This window comes from Kwoniella bestiolae, chromosome 2 (assembly GCF_000512585.2).
Source record: "Kwoniella bestiolae CBS 10118 chromosome 2, complete sequence".
NCBI classification, from domain to species: domain Eukaryota; kingdom Fungi; phylum Basidiomycota; class Tremellomycetes; order Tremellales; family Cryptococcaceae; genus Kwoniella; species Kwoniella bestiolae.
Window position 1 is genome coordinate 1559962 of NC_089242.1, and position 14558 is coordinate 1574519.

The 14558-nt window shown below is 47.6% G+C and overlaps 5 protein-coding genes across 5 annotated transcripts; 3 read left to right on the forward strand and 2 right to left on the reverse strand.

Annotated features, from left to right (window-relative positions):
- Positions 1-196: 196 nt before the first annotated feature.
- Positions 197-1451, reverse strand: I302_103725 (uncharacterized protein; the record flags this gene model as incomplete). Its single annotated transcript, XM_019189093.1, has 5 exons — positions 197-532; positions 676-835; positions 901-977; positions 1046-1206; positions 1280-1451. 5 exons carry the CDS (start codon positions 1449-1451, stop codon positions 197-199), a joined length of 906 nt encoding a protein of 301 aa, XP_019048655.1.
- A 400-nt stretch (positions 1452-1851) lies between these two features.
- Positions 1852-4534, forward strand: I302_103726 (mitochondrial division protein 1; the record flags this gene model as incomplete). Its single annotated transcript, XM_019189094.1, has 6 exons — positions 1852-2020; positions 2098-2675; positions 2794-3090; positions 3155-4037; positions 4103-4212; positions 4280-4534. 6 exons carry the CDS (start codon positions 1852-1854, stop codon positions 4532-4534), a joined length of 2292 nt encoding a protein of 763 aa, XP_019048656.1.
- Positions 4535-4819: 285 nt separating this feature from the next.
- I302_103727 (uncharacterized protein) lies at positions 4820-5949 on the reverse strand (the record flags this gene model as incomplete). Its single annotated transcript, XM_019189095.1, has 3 exons — positions 4820-5242; positions 5382-5606; positions 5671-5949. The coding sequence occupies 3 exons, from the start codon at positions 5947-5949 to the stop codon at positions 4820-4822; spliced, it is 927 nt and encodes a 308-aa protein (XP_019048657.1).
- Positions 5950-6896: 947 nt separating this feature from the next.
- Positions 6897-10501, forward strand: I302_103728 (uncharacterized protein; the record flags this gene model as incomplete). The annotated part of the gene is made up of 3 exons (XM_065869729.1): positions 6897-7701; positions 9726-9763; positions 10178-10501. The coding sequence occupies 3 exons, from the start codon at positions 6897-6899 to the stop codon at positions 10499-10501; spliced, it is 1167 nt and encodes a 388-aa protein (XP_065725801.1).
- Positions 10502-11320: 819 nt separating this feature from the next.
- Positions 11321-14471, forward strand: I302_103729 (uncharacterized protein; the record flags this gene model as incomplete). The annotated part of the gene is made up of 9 exons (XM_065869730.1): positions 11321-11575; positions 11697-11804; positions 11969-12070; positions 12151-12240; positions 12299-12367; positions 12438-12518; positions 12584-12829; positions 12902-12929; positions 12973-14471. 9 exons carry the CDS (start codon positions 11321-11323, stop codon positions 14469-14471), a joined length of 2478 nt encoding a protein of 825 aa, XP_065725802.1.
- Between the last annotated feature and the right edge of the window lie 87 nt (positions 14472-14558).

The following is a 14558-nucleotide window of genomic DNA, read 5'->3' on the forward strand; positions in this document are numbered from 1 at the left end:
CATACCCAGGTAATCAGGACTGCTACATATTGTTTGTCATTATGCATCACTCATAGCCATGCAACACCATATCTCCGATAGAGCTATGGTGGCTTGAACGTCCATTGATCTCAGTGCTGATACCTTCGATGAATCTATGATATTGTTCCCTGCCCTTCTGATTGCTATGACCCACACATGATATCCTTTCGAAAGATCAAATATCCCAGATCTCCTCCAAGAACCTGACAAACCCAACCGCCACCTCCTCTTCCGTCCAATTACCAGACGCTGCCAACCCTCCACTCTGCTGAGCTTTCACCTGCACCCCCTCGAACTGCCTCTTCAACCTCTGCATCTCGGATAACGTTAATTTCCTCGAGGGGAGATGCAGCACCAACGGTCCCTTGCTCGTCGAGGGGGGAGCGGGGGGAGAGGGGATGGGAAAAGTTGATGTTCCGGGAAGAGAGGATATGTGGGAGAGGAGGGAGGTGACGATGAATTGGGTGGTTTTGGTTAGTGTTTGTAGAGTGTTGGGAGGGGGTTTGTTCCGCTAGGTCATCATAGAAGTCAGCTTTGTACTTGAGTATTTGTATTTGTATTTGTATTTGGATATATGGGATGTTATGGATTCCTCGGATCTCAAGAATGAATGGTGATGGGGTTGATACTTATGATAGTGTATTTATCGCTTACCTGCACGACGGCCGCGGGGGGTGGTTTCTTATCGCCTTTCAAGATCGCATTCCATATATCCTCAAAGGGGGGTTGCTCGTCCCACGGTATTGTAAATAATGGTGAATCCCATCTGACCATTGAGGAGGGTTCTTCATATCTCATTATGAGGTTATCGAAGCTATGATTCGTATGTTATAGTCAGTTCTGACATATCTAAGGGGAAGAGGGATTACATTGACATACGTAGCTGGTTTATAAGAACATTCACCCCTGTTTTCATGCCATTCACTACATTTATCTGGAGGAGCTACTACGTGTATCTGCGAGCGGATGGATTATAAGTAGTCTACTCGCTGTTGGCGGTAGTGAGAGATATGTCTTGACTCACCGTAGCTACCCTCACTCTAGCCTCTCTGGCAGCACAGTACATCTGATACCTGTACCCTTTTATGTAGTTCGCCGAGTCCACTATCGTTATCGTATCTGAACCTAATGATCGACTGACGTTGGAGAACAAACTCGCTCGAGCAGGTTTCTCCAATGCACTGGCTACAACCGATACAACACATTCCATCAGCCTCCATTCAGCAAAAACAGCCAGAGCTGGCATGCTCATACTCACTATCATAGCTTGATCTGGGTACATGCGAGATATCATCATCCACTATTACCACGCTCAACTCTGGTCCATCGTAGTCCGTAGCGGATATTCGAGATTCGAAGTACTCTTTCAGCTGGTTCGCTCGGATCGTCTTGCCTGAACAGGGGAAGCCGGATATCGTTACTAGGGCCATGTTTTGGGTGTCCACTCTTATGAATTCAACTAGGAAAGTCTATAGAGAGTGGGCGTTGAGTGGTCTGCTGCTGCCTCTGGGAACAATGACCTGTATGCAAGATATGAACTCTTGTTGAGCAGAAGACGAATAGATAGTTGCACAAAAGAGGTCTTTCTCGAAATTTGAGGATGAGAGTGAAAGTGAAATTCTCCGGTTACAACCACTCATTCGCCGCTGAGGTCATTGATCACACTTATACTCACACTACCACAACCAATCTCATCTCCGTCTTCCATCTTCTTCTCGACACCTGTAACTTATTCACAATCGTAAACCTCACAGCAGCCTCAGACTCATATCGTACATCACATCCGTATCCTTACTTGACTGTTGAAACACGCAAAGGTGCATCCGCACCATGCCTTCTCACGATGGTAACGACAAACCCCTCCGACAGGCCCTCGATCCAATCTCCTCGCCTTACATGTCATCTATCAACGGTACCCTTTCAATCGCAAAGGAAGTCTTAATGGGGCAGTTCCAATCTGAACATCGTCGTTCGGAAAGTACTAGGATCCTCTCTGATCGTGAGCATCACCTCTCCCCTTTCACCGGATCTACCCCGAGAAGAATCACTGACACGTCATTTGTGCTCTTCGTGCAGTCGCCCCATCATTGATGCAACCTCGTTTCCTCAATGCGGCCAGTACATACGGACCATCTCGATCACTTGGTAAACCCCCCACCAGACCCAGCTCATTGATGCGCTTACCCACTGCATTACCTTATGGAATCAGTAATGTCGGTGTTAAGCAGACCTCACAATCACTAGCCATCATTGAGGCAGTAGATCAACTATCAGCCTTATCCCTATCAACCCCAGAGGGGGAAGAGGGAGATCAACCAAGTCTGATCAAGGGGTTCAAAGCTACCATACCTTCATCGGAACTGGCAAAACAGCGTAGAAGACTGATTAGAGGAGGGATAATAGATCAGGATTTGGGGAATGAGAAGCTTGGTCTGAAGAAATTGGGGGATAGAGCTAGAGGACTATTGACTAATCATGAAGAAGCCGAGGAGGGGGAGTTGGATATAGGTAGGAAAGCCAAGAGAAGGAAGAGACAGAGAGAATCTAGGAGAGTTAGTGAGGGGAGACATTTGGAGGGGAAATTGCATTTGGAGGATCTGGTACAGCAGGCGGATGAGATACAGCAGGATAAAGAGAATTTGCATGTGAGGCAGGTGAGTTGACGTTCCATCTTCTTTTTTAAGCTTTTGATATAGTCGTGGGCATGATCACTGAGGATCTTGACTGATGAGAGTGAGGCTGATATTGGCGTTGTTGCAACTCTGTCTCTAGTCTCTGATACACGCTGAGATAATGGAAGTCTCAGCCAAGATTGACGCTTTGGAAGATATTCGTCGGCGACTTGAGACCTCCCTTCTACATCTACAAGAAGAAGATCTAGAATTAGACGATGAATTGGAAGGTGTACAGGAATTGATGGCTTCTCCTGCTATCAAGTCTGCTGCTGGGACACGAGCTTTACCACCTTCTGCTTCTGCGGCTGTAACCAAGAAAAGCTCGAGAAGGAGGAAAGGTCCTGCGTTCTTACCTTCCGAGCATGACGAGTTACCCTCTGGTGTTGCTTTTATGGTGGGTTATTCAGTTGCTGCCAACATTCAGCTGTAAGAGAGACGAAACTGACAGAAATCTATAGACGCTCAATGGACATACTGCGCCTATCACTGCATTAGACTTTAACGAGCCGTATGGAATGTTGGTCACTGCTGGACAAGATGATATAGTCAAAGTGTGGGATCTATGTGATGGGGAAGAGATCGGTCAACTAAGAGGACATACAGGAACAGTCAAGGCATTACAAGTTGAAGATACCCTATGCCTTACTGGCGGATCTGACGGAGCTATTAGATTATGGGATCTGAGGATGGTAGAAGATTACGAAGAGAGATTACAATCGCAACTTGAAGAACTGGCCAGGCAGGATCCTTTGGAAAGAATCGCCAATCAGAATCAGAAGCAACAGGATGACGAGGACGATGATTTGGTCAAAGAGAAAGATGAATTCGATTGGGACGAGGGACCGAGCAATATCACTCAGGCTACTCAGGTTGATATCTCTAGTCCATGCGTCAGAACGCTCGAGGGACATAGTAAGAGCGTTACTGCGCTGTACTACGAAGATGGCTGTCTTGTCACTGGATCGTCGGATAAAACTATCAGACAATGGGACGTAGCTACCGGACAATGCGTATTGACGATGGACATTCTCTGGGCCATATCCAACCCTCCTCCTGCACCTGCACCTACTCCCGCCCCGGCACCCAAACTTCGACATCGATCATCAACTTCATTCGGATCGATACATTACGATGATATCTTGCCTTCACCTGGTGCATCCCTTGTTGGAATGTCTGGCGCAAGTCTACTCAGCGCTGTAGCTGGGAACCAGTTTGCTGTGCCTACTCCACCGTATGCCGATGGGTCATGGGAGATGTATCAGGATTTCGTAGGCGGGGTGCAATTTTGGGGTTACGCGTTGGCAAGTGGGAGTGGTGATGGTGGAGTGAGGATGTGGGATAGTGAGTTGACTCGTTGAGTGGATCGGATCCAAGTGTACGGTGCTGATTAGTGGAATGTGATATAGTGAGAACGGGTCAAGCACATCGGACACTTGTGGGACACACCGCGCCAGTGACGTGTCTCCAATTCGACGAAATGAACATCATCACAGGAGCTTTAGATAAGACTATACGAGTAAGTCCAGTCTATCAGCTGAGTGGCATGAGAAGTGTGACGTAGCTGATACTGTGTGCCGATGTAGATATGGGATCTAAGGATGGGTCAAGCCTCCGAAGTGCACCGATACGAATACCCCGTTACGGCCTTGCAGTTCGATAGTAGGAAGGTCATAGCTTGTACGGGAGAGAACGGGTTGGAGAATTATAATAGGACGACTCACCAGCATTCGAGGTTGGTTACTAACGGACATATCAAGCCGGTTGAGAAGATGAGGTTTATTGATAAGTATTTGGTCTCGGGTGGTAGGGATGGGGCGGCCAAGGTGTGGGCTATGTAGGATGTGTGGGGGCATGTACAGCACCGGGTGGGTGAGAAGGTGTTTCGGACGGAGCAAGTGGCATCGACTTTCATTCTCAAAATCATCAAATGAGGACGAATATAACGAACAATACATCCAGCGAGCATGCAGACCTTTCAATAAAGATACGACTAGCAGAACCCAGGGAATGAACGCTGACATGCATACTGATAAAGTCTGTAGATACATGTATGAACGAGACAATCTGATTCCACTGACCTATAGATCTCCTCGTATCCAGACAAGCCATGTTCGCAGTCTAGATTAATGATGTTTAGAATGACCATGACCATCGGCCTTTTCTGCCATATCGCTCATCAAAAGGGTGGTATCAACCACAGTCCTCCTCACCTTCCCCTCCATCTCCCCCTTAACTCCATTAAACCAATCCCAATCCGTCATACTAGCCACCCACATATCCTGAGACCTACTCTTCCGTTCCTTGGGATCACCCACCTTCTTATGAAGCGGTACCAATCCGTTGAAATTCCTGCAAATCCCTTCTTCCCTAAATCCAAATTTCTTAGCAGAATTGATGGAGGGAGTGTTGTGTGTGACGGCATCGTATTGGACTCGAATTAGGGAGAGGTCCTCGAAAAGGTATCGGAGGATTAGAGACATTGCGTGAGTGTTTATGTGCGTGCAGTGGTAGATGGGGAGGATGTTGATGAGGCCGAATATTGCGTGCTGCGCGGGTTTTAACGTCATTATACATAAACCTTGACTTACTTTCCGAATAGCAAGGAGCTCTGATGGTCCATAATGTACTGTAGATTGCCCTCTGAAAGACAGCTCATCGATGTACAGTAGAAGTAGCTCGACTCACCATAAACTCATCATTCATCTCAATCAACCCATATACACCTGCAAAACCATCCCTACCCAACTTCTCAACCTGTTTATCAATAACAGCCAACAAAAGACATCTAGGATCAATACGGAAACTTTCGATATCTTCCAAAGCGGTCTGTTGAGTGTATGGCCCTAATTCGCCAAAATGCGTCCATGATTCTGCGGGGAGCTTCAAGAACCCAGAGAGATGCTTCGATGGCTTAGTGGAAAGATCGAATGATCAATAATGCATACTACATTGTTCAGAGATACTCGATACTCACCACGAATGGCTCCAATCTGACATGATCCGTCTCGAGGATGTGGAATGGAAAGACGAAATTTATGTCGTATAGCTTTGGAGGGGTGTTAGCATGTAGCGTCTGAGGGATGGTTTCGGGTTGATATAGGTTCAGGATCTCTTCATTCTCCCGAGCATCTTCTTGGTCATGGCCATTACGGCTAGTGATGACTTTGGGTTTTGTTTTGTTGTGAGAAATACCGTTGGGTAGTGGTTGTTGGTAGGCGACTGCTTCAGTGGAATTATTATTGGTGAATACCATGTTGTATCAGTATCGTAGATGGCTGTACTTTGTTGAGGGACGAATGCGAACCACTTTGACCCTTCATGACCAAACTTGAGGTTTTATATATACATCCTTCCCGCCACTCGTCGTACTTTGACACAGAATCAATGTAACTTCAACTCCGCTATGGATCCGCTATGGTCCTTCTCAACCTTACAAAGCTTCTCACCGACCCTCGCTTGTACCTTCGCCGATAACATCGGGCATAAAAATTCTTCTTTGAGTTCCGGCAGGCAATGTGCTGGCTAGTCTACATGCTCAACAGGAATGTAAGGTGCTGTCGATCGTCTCACATAAGTTACACATATTGAGTAGAATCAGGTAGGTAAGGGAGGGATGGGCGGGAGGGTTACAGTTTCTCACAGCATATCTCATATTGCGCACATTCCACTCACTATCAGTCATATGAGATCACATTGGAGCTATTGAATTCCCGCTGTAACCTTTCCAGTTGCGGACTCGACCCAACCGAGCTGTGCAACTATCGTTTCATGTAGGATAAAGGATGGGATATGGTGCCACAGTGAACTCAAAGTGCTGGTGATATTTGATCCCGTTGCTCGGTCCCATTGAAAATCAACATTCAACGATACAAGCGCAATGACCATGTCTATTCTTCCCCACTCCTTTCTCATCTTACCTCCCCTCCCCTTCATAAGATCATCAACATCCATAACGTTGTTTATTGCACCGTCATATGGCACAACATATGACTGACTCCTCCCGCTGCCCATCGACAACGCTGTGAATCTACCACGTCTCATCTCAAATATCACTATAGCCGCTTTTTCCAAGTAGCTCTTTCAATCAACTCAAAATAAATCAAGCTCGCCATAGCTACCGACAGTTCCCTCTCAAAGTGCATCACTCGCAATCGTCCTCAAAATCACAGTCACTCCTACATGGGGTCAGCCTCGTCAACGATGAGTGCCAACCCCGCACAAGTCCCTGTCAATACATCCGACCAATCTCCCTCGACAGTTCCCTTTCCTTCCTCGACATCCTCCGCAAATGCCGTTCAAGATCCGCAACAGAGTTACTCAGTCCCTGAGACTGTTCCCCGATCAAATATCCCAACCTCAGCTGCCAACTTGAATCAATCCTCTCTCAATGCTTTGACCAATTCAACCTCTAACGCAGGTGCAAGCTCTCTTCCTTCCTCTACTCCTGCAATTGACACCAGACCTGCTGTATCACCGCGTGAAGGTACAAAGTCAAAGCCTATAGTGATAGAGGAGAAGGAAGAAGGGGAGATTAGTGATGATGATGTTATCGAGGTCGACCCTGTAGCGAAACCGACTGCACAGGTATCGTCAACACCAGTACCAATCTATCATCCTCCAAGCCCCGCTGCGGTCAGAGCGACACCCTCTCATAATCCTCATCCCCCTGTCCCTGTCCATCTTCAAACACCACAGTTCCCACCTGCACCTTTTACCATGCTCGCGTCCAACAATGGACGTCCTCTTACCAAGACTCAGAGAAAAAAGCAGGAAAGACGAGTCAAAGCTCAAATGAACGCTCAACGAAAGCAAAACCAACAGTATCATCAACCTCAATATGGCCACCCATATGCTCAATCTCCTTCATCATCCTCGACTATACCTTCATACCCAAAGCTTCCATCTCCACCGGCGGAGGAGAAAGGGAAAGGTAAGGAAAAAGAAAGAGAGGATGAAGCGGAAGTATCGTTGGAACTGAATGAGACAGTTGCCCCAGCCGCTGCTAGTGAGTTTTTCTTCACATGCTTTCCTAGCAACGATAAAGTAACTCAACCGTGTGCCATCTCATAGACATGTCACCTGAAGAAGTGGAGCAATATATCGATATTATCCGCAACTTGATCTCAGAAGGAGTTTCACCAGATACTCTAGTCCAACGTGGTGCCTCCCCCGAATACGTCATGAAAGTGTGCAAGGAAATAGTAGAAGGTACCAGGAAACGTAAAGCACTATGGTTAGAAACGAGAGAACCACCTCGAGCGGAAAGCGAGGCTCCTTCCCTGCCTCCTCCTGAACCAGTAAACAAATCTCCTAGTCCCGAAATTGAGGTAGTGACTGTTCATCGAGGTGGAATACCGGGATTGAAAAGAGTGAAAAGTGATGATTCGGATGATTCGAATCTGTACGATCCCGTCCCGAGGATGACTGCACCTCAGAACGGCCTCGCTTCAAGATTGACGGCGAAGCTGGCGCAACCGGTGAGGATTGAGAGCTATAAACCTGGTCAACCCTCGAGACCCTCTTCGCAAGCTTTCTCTTACCCTGCTGTGCCCATCCAGCCTTCAGGTAGATCAAAACGTAAAGAGAGGGATAGCAATTTATCGGCAGGATCAGACATACTGCTCAACTACGATGAACCAGTCAAAGAATCTCATCCTCCTGCTCCACCAAAGCCACCCCCATTGGCCACTCGACTAGGTACAGCCAATCCCTATTCTGTTCTCGATACTATACCCCTTACACCGCCCTTCTCGCCACCTCCGATTGTCAAGGCTATGGTCCAATCAGAACCACGTCCTGAACCTACTGCACCTCCACCACCTGCTCCACCTCCCCTCACTGCCGAGCAGATCTTACAGAATACTCTGCTAGAAAGTCGACGAAAAGCAATGGAAAGTATGAAACGACGTCGAGCTGCTGGTCCAAAGCCGATAACGACGGTAGTGCAATCAAGTGTGGATGTCGAACTCTCGGCCGGATCAACACCTATGGCGGACGATCAAGCTGCCGCTGACTTCCAAAAGTCGATAGAGGAGCAGATGGCAAGTATTGAGAAGGAAGTACTCGAAGCTGCTGCCGCTGCGGCTGACGAAGATAAATCGATTGACGTGGAGGAAACGAACGGAGAAGACGAAGAAGAACGAATGGATCTCGATGAACCTGAAGAAGGAGAAATCATACCTCCCATCATCACTACCCCTCCCGAACCGACACTTCCACCTTTCATTGGATCAGCATCATTACCTATTCGACCGCCTAGAGGTATCAAGCGAATGCACGCTGAAGATCTGAACGAGAACAAAGCCACTTCACTCCCCTCGCGAACCTTACCTCCAGCTAAACGTAAACCATTCGGAGCGGTCCAACGCGCTCAGAGACTTGTACTGCATCTTGATGATTCCGACTCGGACTCCTCTGATGAGGAGAACACTCCTACACCCGTTTTCATTCCCAACAACGATGTCGATATCATTGAAAGGCAGAGGATGTTAGAGGAGAAAGAAGCTAGTATTAGGAAGTTGCGAGAGCAGATCGCAGCTCGAATGGCTGCTAGGAAGAAGAAATCCGAAGATAGTAGTACTGGCGGAACGCCCATGGAGAAGACTCCAAGTGAGGATACCGCGCAACAGATAGTTCGGAACGCCTTGCAGCCGATCGAAGGAGAGAACGGAAGTATATGTGAGTTGAACCATCTCGAGGGACCGAAGATCCTTGCTAAACAACTTATTCGGTTTGATAGCTCCTGTGCCCGCTGATGTACGCCAATTGACCAAGGAGCTGGTTCAGGCTGAAGCAGAAGTCGAAGCTATGGACGTTGACCCGATACCTAGTATGCCTCTTGCTTTGTTTGATCCAACATACCGACTGACCATCTCCTGTGATAGCTGTACCTGAACCTATCAAGGGTTGGTAGTCCATACATCTTGATTTTCACATTCCTTACTAACCCTTACTAAGCAGGGATCACCCAGGAGCAAATTGTCAACAGTGAGTTTCCTTCCTCATAGAGATATCGCTTACCTTTCGCAGAGATTGGCCAAACTGCGGTCGAAGCTGTCGACGACAAGGTACGAATCAACACGGGCAACGGGTGATCAAGTATCATAAAACTTGAATCCCACTGATGTGATCCCTTCTTTAGCAACGCCCTCGCTCTGTGTCCCCCTCGATTATTCAGACAAGCGATAACAGGCCAACCTTCGATGTACCTAGCCAATCTTCAACTTCCGTGCGTTGAAGGGCGACCGAAGGCGATGTGATATCTACTAAGACTTCCCTTGTAGAGTTTCACCAATTATCAGCCTCTCCTCAATCGATATCCCCAACTGAACTACGCTTCCCTTGACGCGTCGCTTCTACCGTTTATTCAACTCGATACCGCATCAACTCAACCTTCATCCAGTGTGATCGGTACTGAGGGGGCATCTGGCCAGATTGATCGACAATTGCTGAATTCAATCATACTGACTCGTCTATTGCAGCGCAACCCATCGATGGTAGCTTGTCAAGCTGAGATGGGAGGTGGGAAGTGTGCAGATAGAACATGTTCAGATCTGCATCTGGATAAAGGGATTGTACCAACTGGTAAGTACCGAAGAGCATCGGAGGAAGGGGAGCTGATAGCTTGTTTAGAGGATGATTTGGTGGAATATATCGGTCAGACTCTATCGAATGATGGGATATTCCGCCAAGGTCCAGGACAGATAAGGGATGTTCTGGGGAATATCAGACAGGATGATACACCTGATATGGAATCAGATCAGGGATTATCCGAGCTTTTATTGAAAGTTGGTCAAACGTTCTAGAATTGATGAACTCATCATGCGTTTGGCGGAGTATCTTTCTCTTTTGTTTTTCCTCGTCATTTCTCTCCTATCCGGTCCCAGGCTTTCTCTTTTCTCTTTCTCTCCTGTTGCTTTTGTTGTCATACATCAAAATCGAATTCAACCACAACCACGATATACCCAGCACGTCAACAGTATAAAGATAGGCTTATGCGTAAAGAAGTCAACGCAATGACCGTCATCAAGCGGTTCTCAACGATACGAACGATAATAACGTATCTTGTATATATCCATCATCATCATGATCATGCATCGACGTCCCTCTGTGAACATATAGTGCTGCACTCTGACATTTTTGAAGCACTGGATACTCGCGTGCATTCAATTTCTGGTCGTCCTATAAAGATAGCTAATGTACTGTACCGCCAAATACCGCCGGTTATGATCCGTTCAACTTACGCTTTGACCATGCGAAGCGCGTGTTTTGACTTTTTGGAAATGCACTAATTCGAAGTTCAGTCCACCTGCACCTGCACTGATCACTTCAATTCATTCCATCATTCAACTTGGATACGAGTACTCAGAGTATCATCTCACCCCAACATCACCCTACCCCTCATATCCATTAGGACACCTCGAGCGAAAGACCTGCATCAATGCTCTGATGATCTCACCCTGTACCCAGTGGTATATCCCTATCCCAATATTGGGTTTCTTGTGAACCGTCAAACCTCGGTTGGTTGATAGATCTGATCAATACCTCGTTGATATATGGGGGATTGTTGGTATCATCAACAACCTCCCAATTCGAACCCAGCCCAACCCAACCCAACCGTCAAGATGATCCTGGAAATCACCCTTCTATTGCTTTTGATACTCATCGAAGCTCCCTTGGTAGGTGATGAGAGGGCCAGGTGTGAGTGCGATTGTTCTTGTGGGAGCAAATATCATTTATCGGCGGGTTATCCTGAGGGAAAAGGTCAGGGGGGTGGGATTGATGGGATTGAAGAGAATGGACAAGGGACGGACGATGTTGGAGTCGAGCAAGGGGAAGGGGAAGAACCGGTGTTCGTAGGTGGTGATGATGGGCAGTCGGTGAGTTGGTTGATGATTTATTTTCAGGAGTCACCCCGTTTCACCTCATAACCCTTCATTGATTGACTCGATGATTTGATATGATATGATATGACATGCATGAGTCTGACTCGATCTCTAGTCATCTACATCAGAAAGATCTCTTGCTGTCAATGTCAATTCGAGAGATTATCTTTGTTCATATTCGAATCGACCTAGACCACCTCATTTGGATCGCTCGGCTCCGGATGTAAGTGATTTTATATTTCACTTAGATGCTATACGTACTACCCAACCTAAATAAAATTGATCTTCCTTTCTTTTTATCTTTCTCTTCTATTCTTCCATCCTACTTGACATTCGGTCATCTTGACTTTGACCAGGACTGATTTCAATGTATGGTGATCTCCTCAGCGAAAATCACCATACCTCCTCACGACCGGCAGGAAACGAAAAGATGAATATTGGTGTGCACCTTGTCAGAAATCATTTGTCGATTCAGTCGCCATCCAGCAGGTGAGTGATATTGCAGTACATCGACTGATGAGATGGCCTCTTTCGAAGCTGATCATATATATCATCCTTGTTGCCTATAGCACCAAGTCGCTCGTCATTCAGCTACGATGACCAACATGCCTTCGAATAGAAAACAGATCACTCAGAGTATACGACCGACGACTCCACAGGTGGGCTAGAAGGTGACCGATAAATGATAGCAACTAGCTTACATTCGATTTCGTATAGATTGGCGGACCCAGTGTCATTTGCGAAGTATGTTCAGAAGAACTCTCAAATATCACAGCATTGGAAATGGTAAGTTAGCTTCTGAAATTCCAGTGGAGCTGGTAGATTGAGCTGACGTTACTTCGACCCTACAACACAGCACAAAGCCAATCTCCACCCTTGGTCTATATTCTGCCCAGAATGCTTGACCAGTTTCAGGCATGCCTCAGAGGCTCAGATGGTGAGCGTTTGCCGACTATACTGCTCGACTTGTGAGTTACATCACTCATTTTCTTTGGCGACTAGCACTACAAATCGATCCACAAAGCTCAATCGATCGACCCTCACCGCATGAACACTATGCTCGGAATCATCAATGGCAATCCTCTGCCTAATCCAGCACAGCAATTACATCCGGGTCTGGCTCCCTTCACACCTCAACCATACTACCCAAGTCAATACGTCCAAACTTTCCCCACTCACACTATTCAGAGCTACTACGAATGTACAGAGTGTAATATGGTATTCGGAAATCCCGGCGAACTTGAAGCGGTAAGCTGGACTTTCCCCATAGTTGTAGGAAATGCAGTTGAGCTGAAGCTGACGTGTTGTGATATTTGTTAGCACAAAGCCACACCTTTAGTACACGGTGGTAGGATTTACGAAGCCAGACTTCCCACCTCTCGGCGCAACAGCTAGGATCTCACCCTCTCACTCACCCTCCCGCTCGCCCTCGGTATCAGCTTCCGCTTCCGCTTCTACGAGTGATATCGCTATTGCCGAAATGCCCTTGACGGTCTGGGGTATGCCCAGCTTCACATTCGACGAGAAGAAGTCTGAATCACTGAAAGAAGAAGGGTGGACACCGCAAGCTAGACTTACGCCTGAACCTGACTCGACTTCGATTTCGAGTGAAGAAGATAAAGCTATAAGTGTGGTCTTGGACGAGAAGAAAAACGTAGAAGAGTTGAGAGAGAACGTTGCCAACTCAGAGGAACCCGGCAAGACCGATGTTCTACAGGTGTCCGATGTCATTGCTTCGGCGGCTCAACAGGGAGAGGTCGGAGACTTTGGACCTGCTGAAGTCATGGAACTCGCCAAATGGATCCCGCTGAACCCAGGCCCCGAAGAACAATCAACTCAAAGTGAAGCAGTCACTCTGGACGACACCCCACCAGCCGAAGGCAGCACAAGTACGAACGAAGCTATCGTCATAGACGATGCTCCTCCGCCGCAGGAGACTATCATCTCCAACGACGTCGTTACCACAAACCACACTTCTCATCAGGCAGTCGCAGAGGATCCACCCGGGCATACCGCTAGGGCCCCAATCGCCAAAGTTCTGACTTCGCTAACAACGATCTCACCGAGACCGATAATTCAACCTGTTCCATCTCAGATCAATCTGACGCCGTACGCTAGAGCAGCGCTCGCTTCGGCATCAAGACTCGGCGAGTACCCACCTCCTGAGATGGATGATGAGGATGAGGATACGCAAGATGATCAACCGAAAGTTATAGGTGGGATCGAATGTCATATACCCTCTTTCGCCCTGACCATCTCACCCAAGAACAAGTCCACTTCACTTGCCTCAGCATCAGCACCATTATCAATCGAAGCCACCCCACCCCTCACCTTATCAGGGGACAGCCCGAGCTCAAGCTCTCTCGACGAGAGTCTAGTTCTGGAGGAAACGGACGATCCCTGGGCAGCTTCGCAGGAAGTATACGAGATCACCCATTCGCAGAAACGCCAGACCTTCTCATTGGATTTTGGAGCCACGTCTAATGGGAATAGACCTAAACCGCGCTCCCACGTCGAGGGGGGCGGTACAGCAAGATCATCGAGAAGTAAAAGAGGCGAGAGGAGCTGTAATAAGCGGAAGGAGACTTATCTGACACCATCCCAGAGAGAAGTGTACAGAAGGAACGATAGTAGATCTTCAAATTCTGCTTCGTCGAGATCTAACGATCGAGATACCAGATCAAAAGCACCACCTCAGGCACCGCTTCAACCGATGTTTGAGAGTGAATGGTCGACCGTCACTCCCCCCTCTACCTCCAATAGGAGTATGGGAGGGAGGGCTGTGAGGTACGATCCGTGGGAAGCGAGTAGGAGGGAGATGGAGGAGAGGAGGAGGGTGGTCAGCGCTGGTGCTGGTCCGGGGGAGGAGGATATGTATGGTGGGTGGTGAGATGTAGATTAGGTATCTGGATTGGTCTTGGGGATGGGAGGGTGGTTGGTATATGCAAAGGAAGGTGAGGGAAGGGTTGTACATACA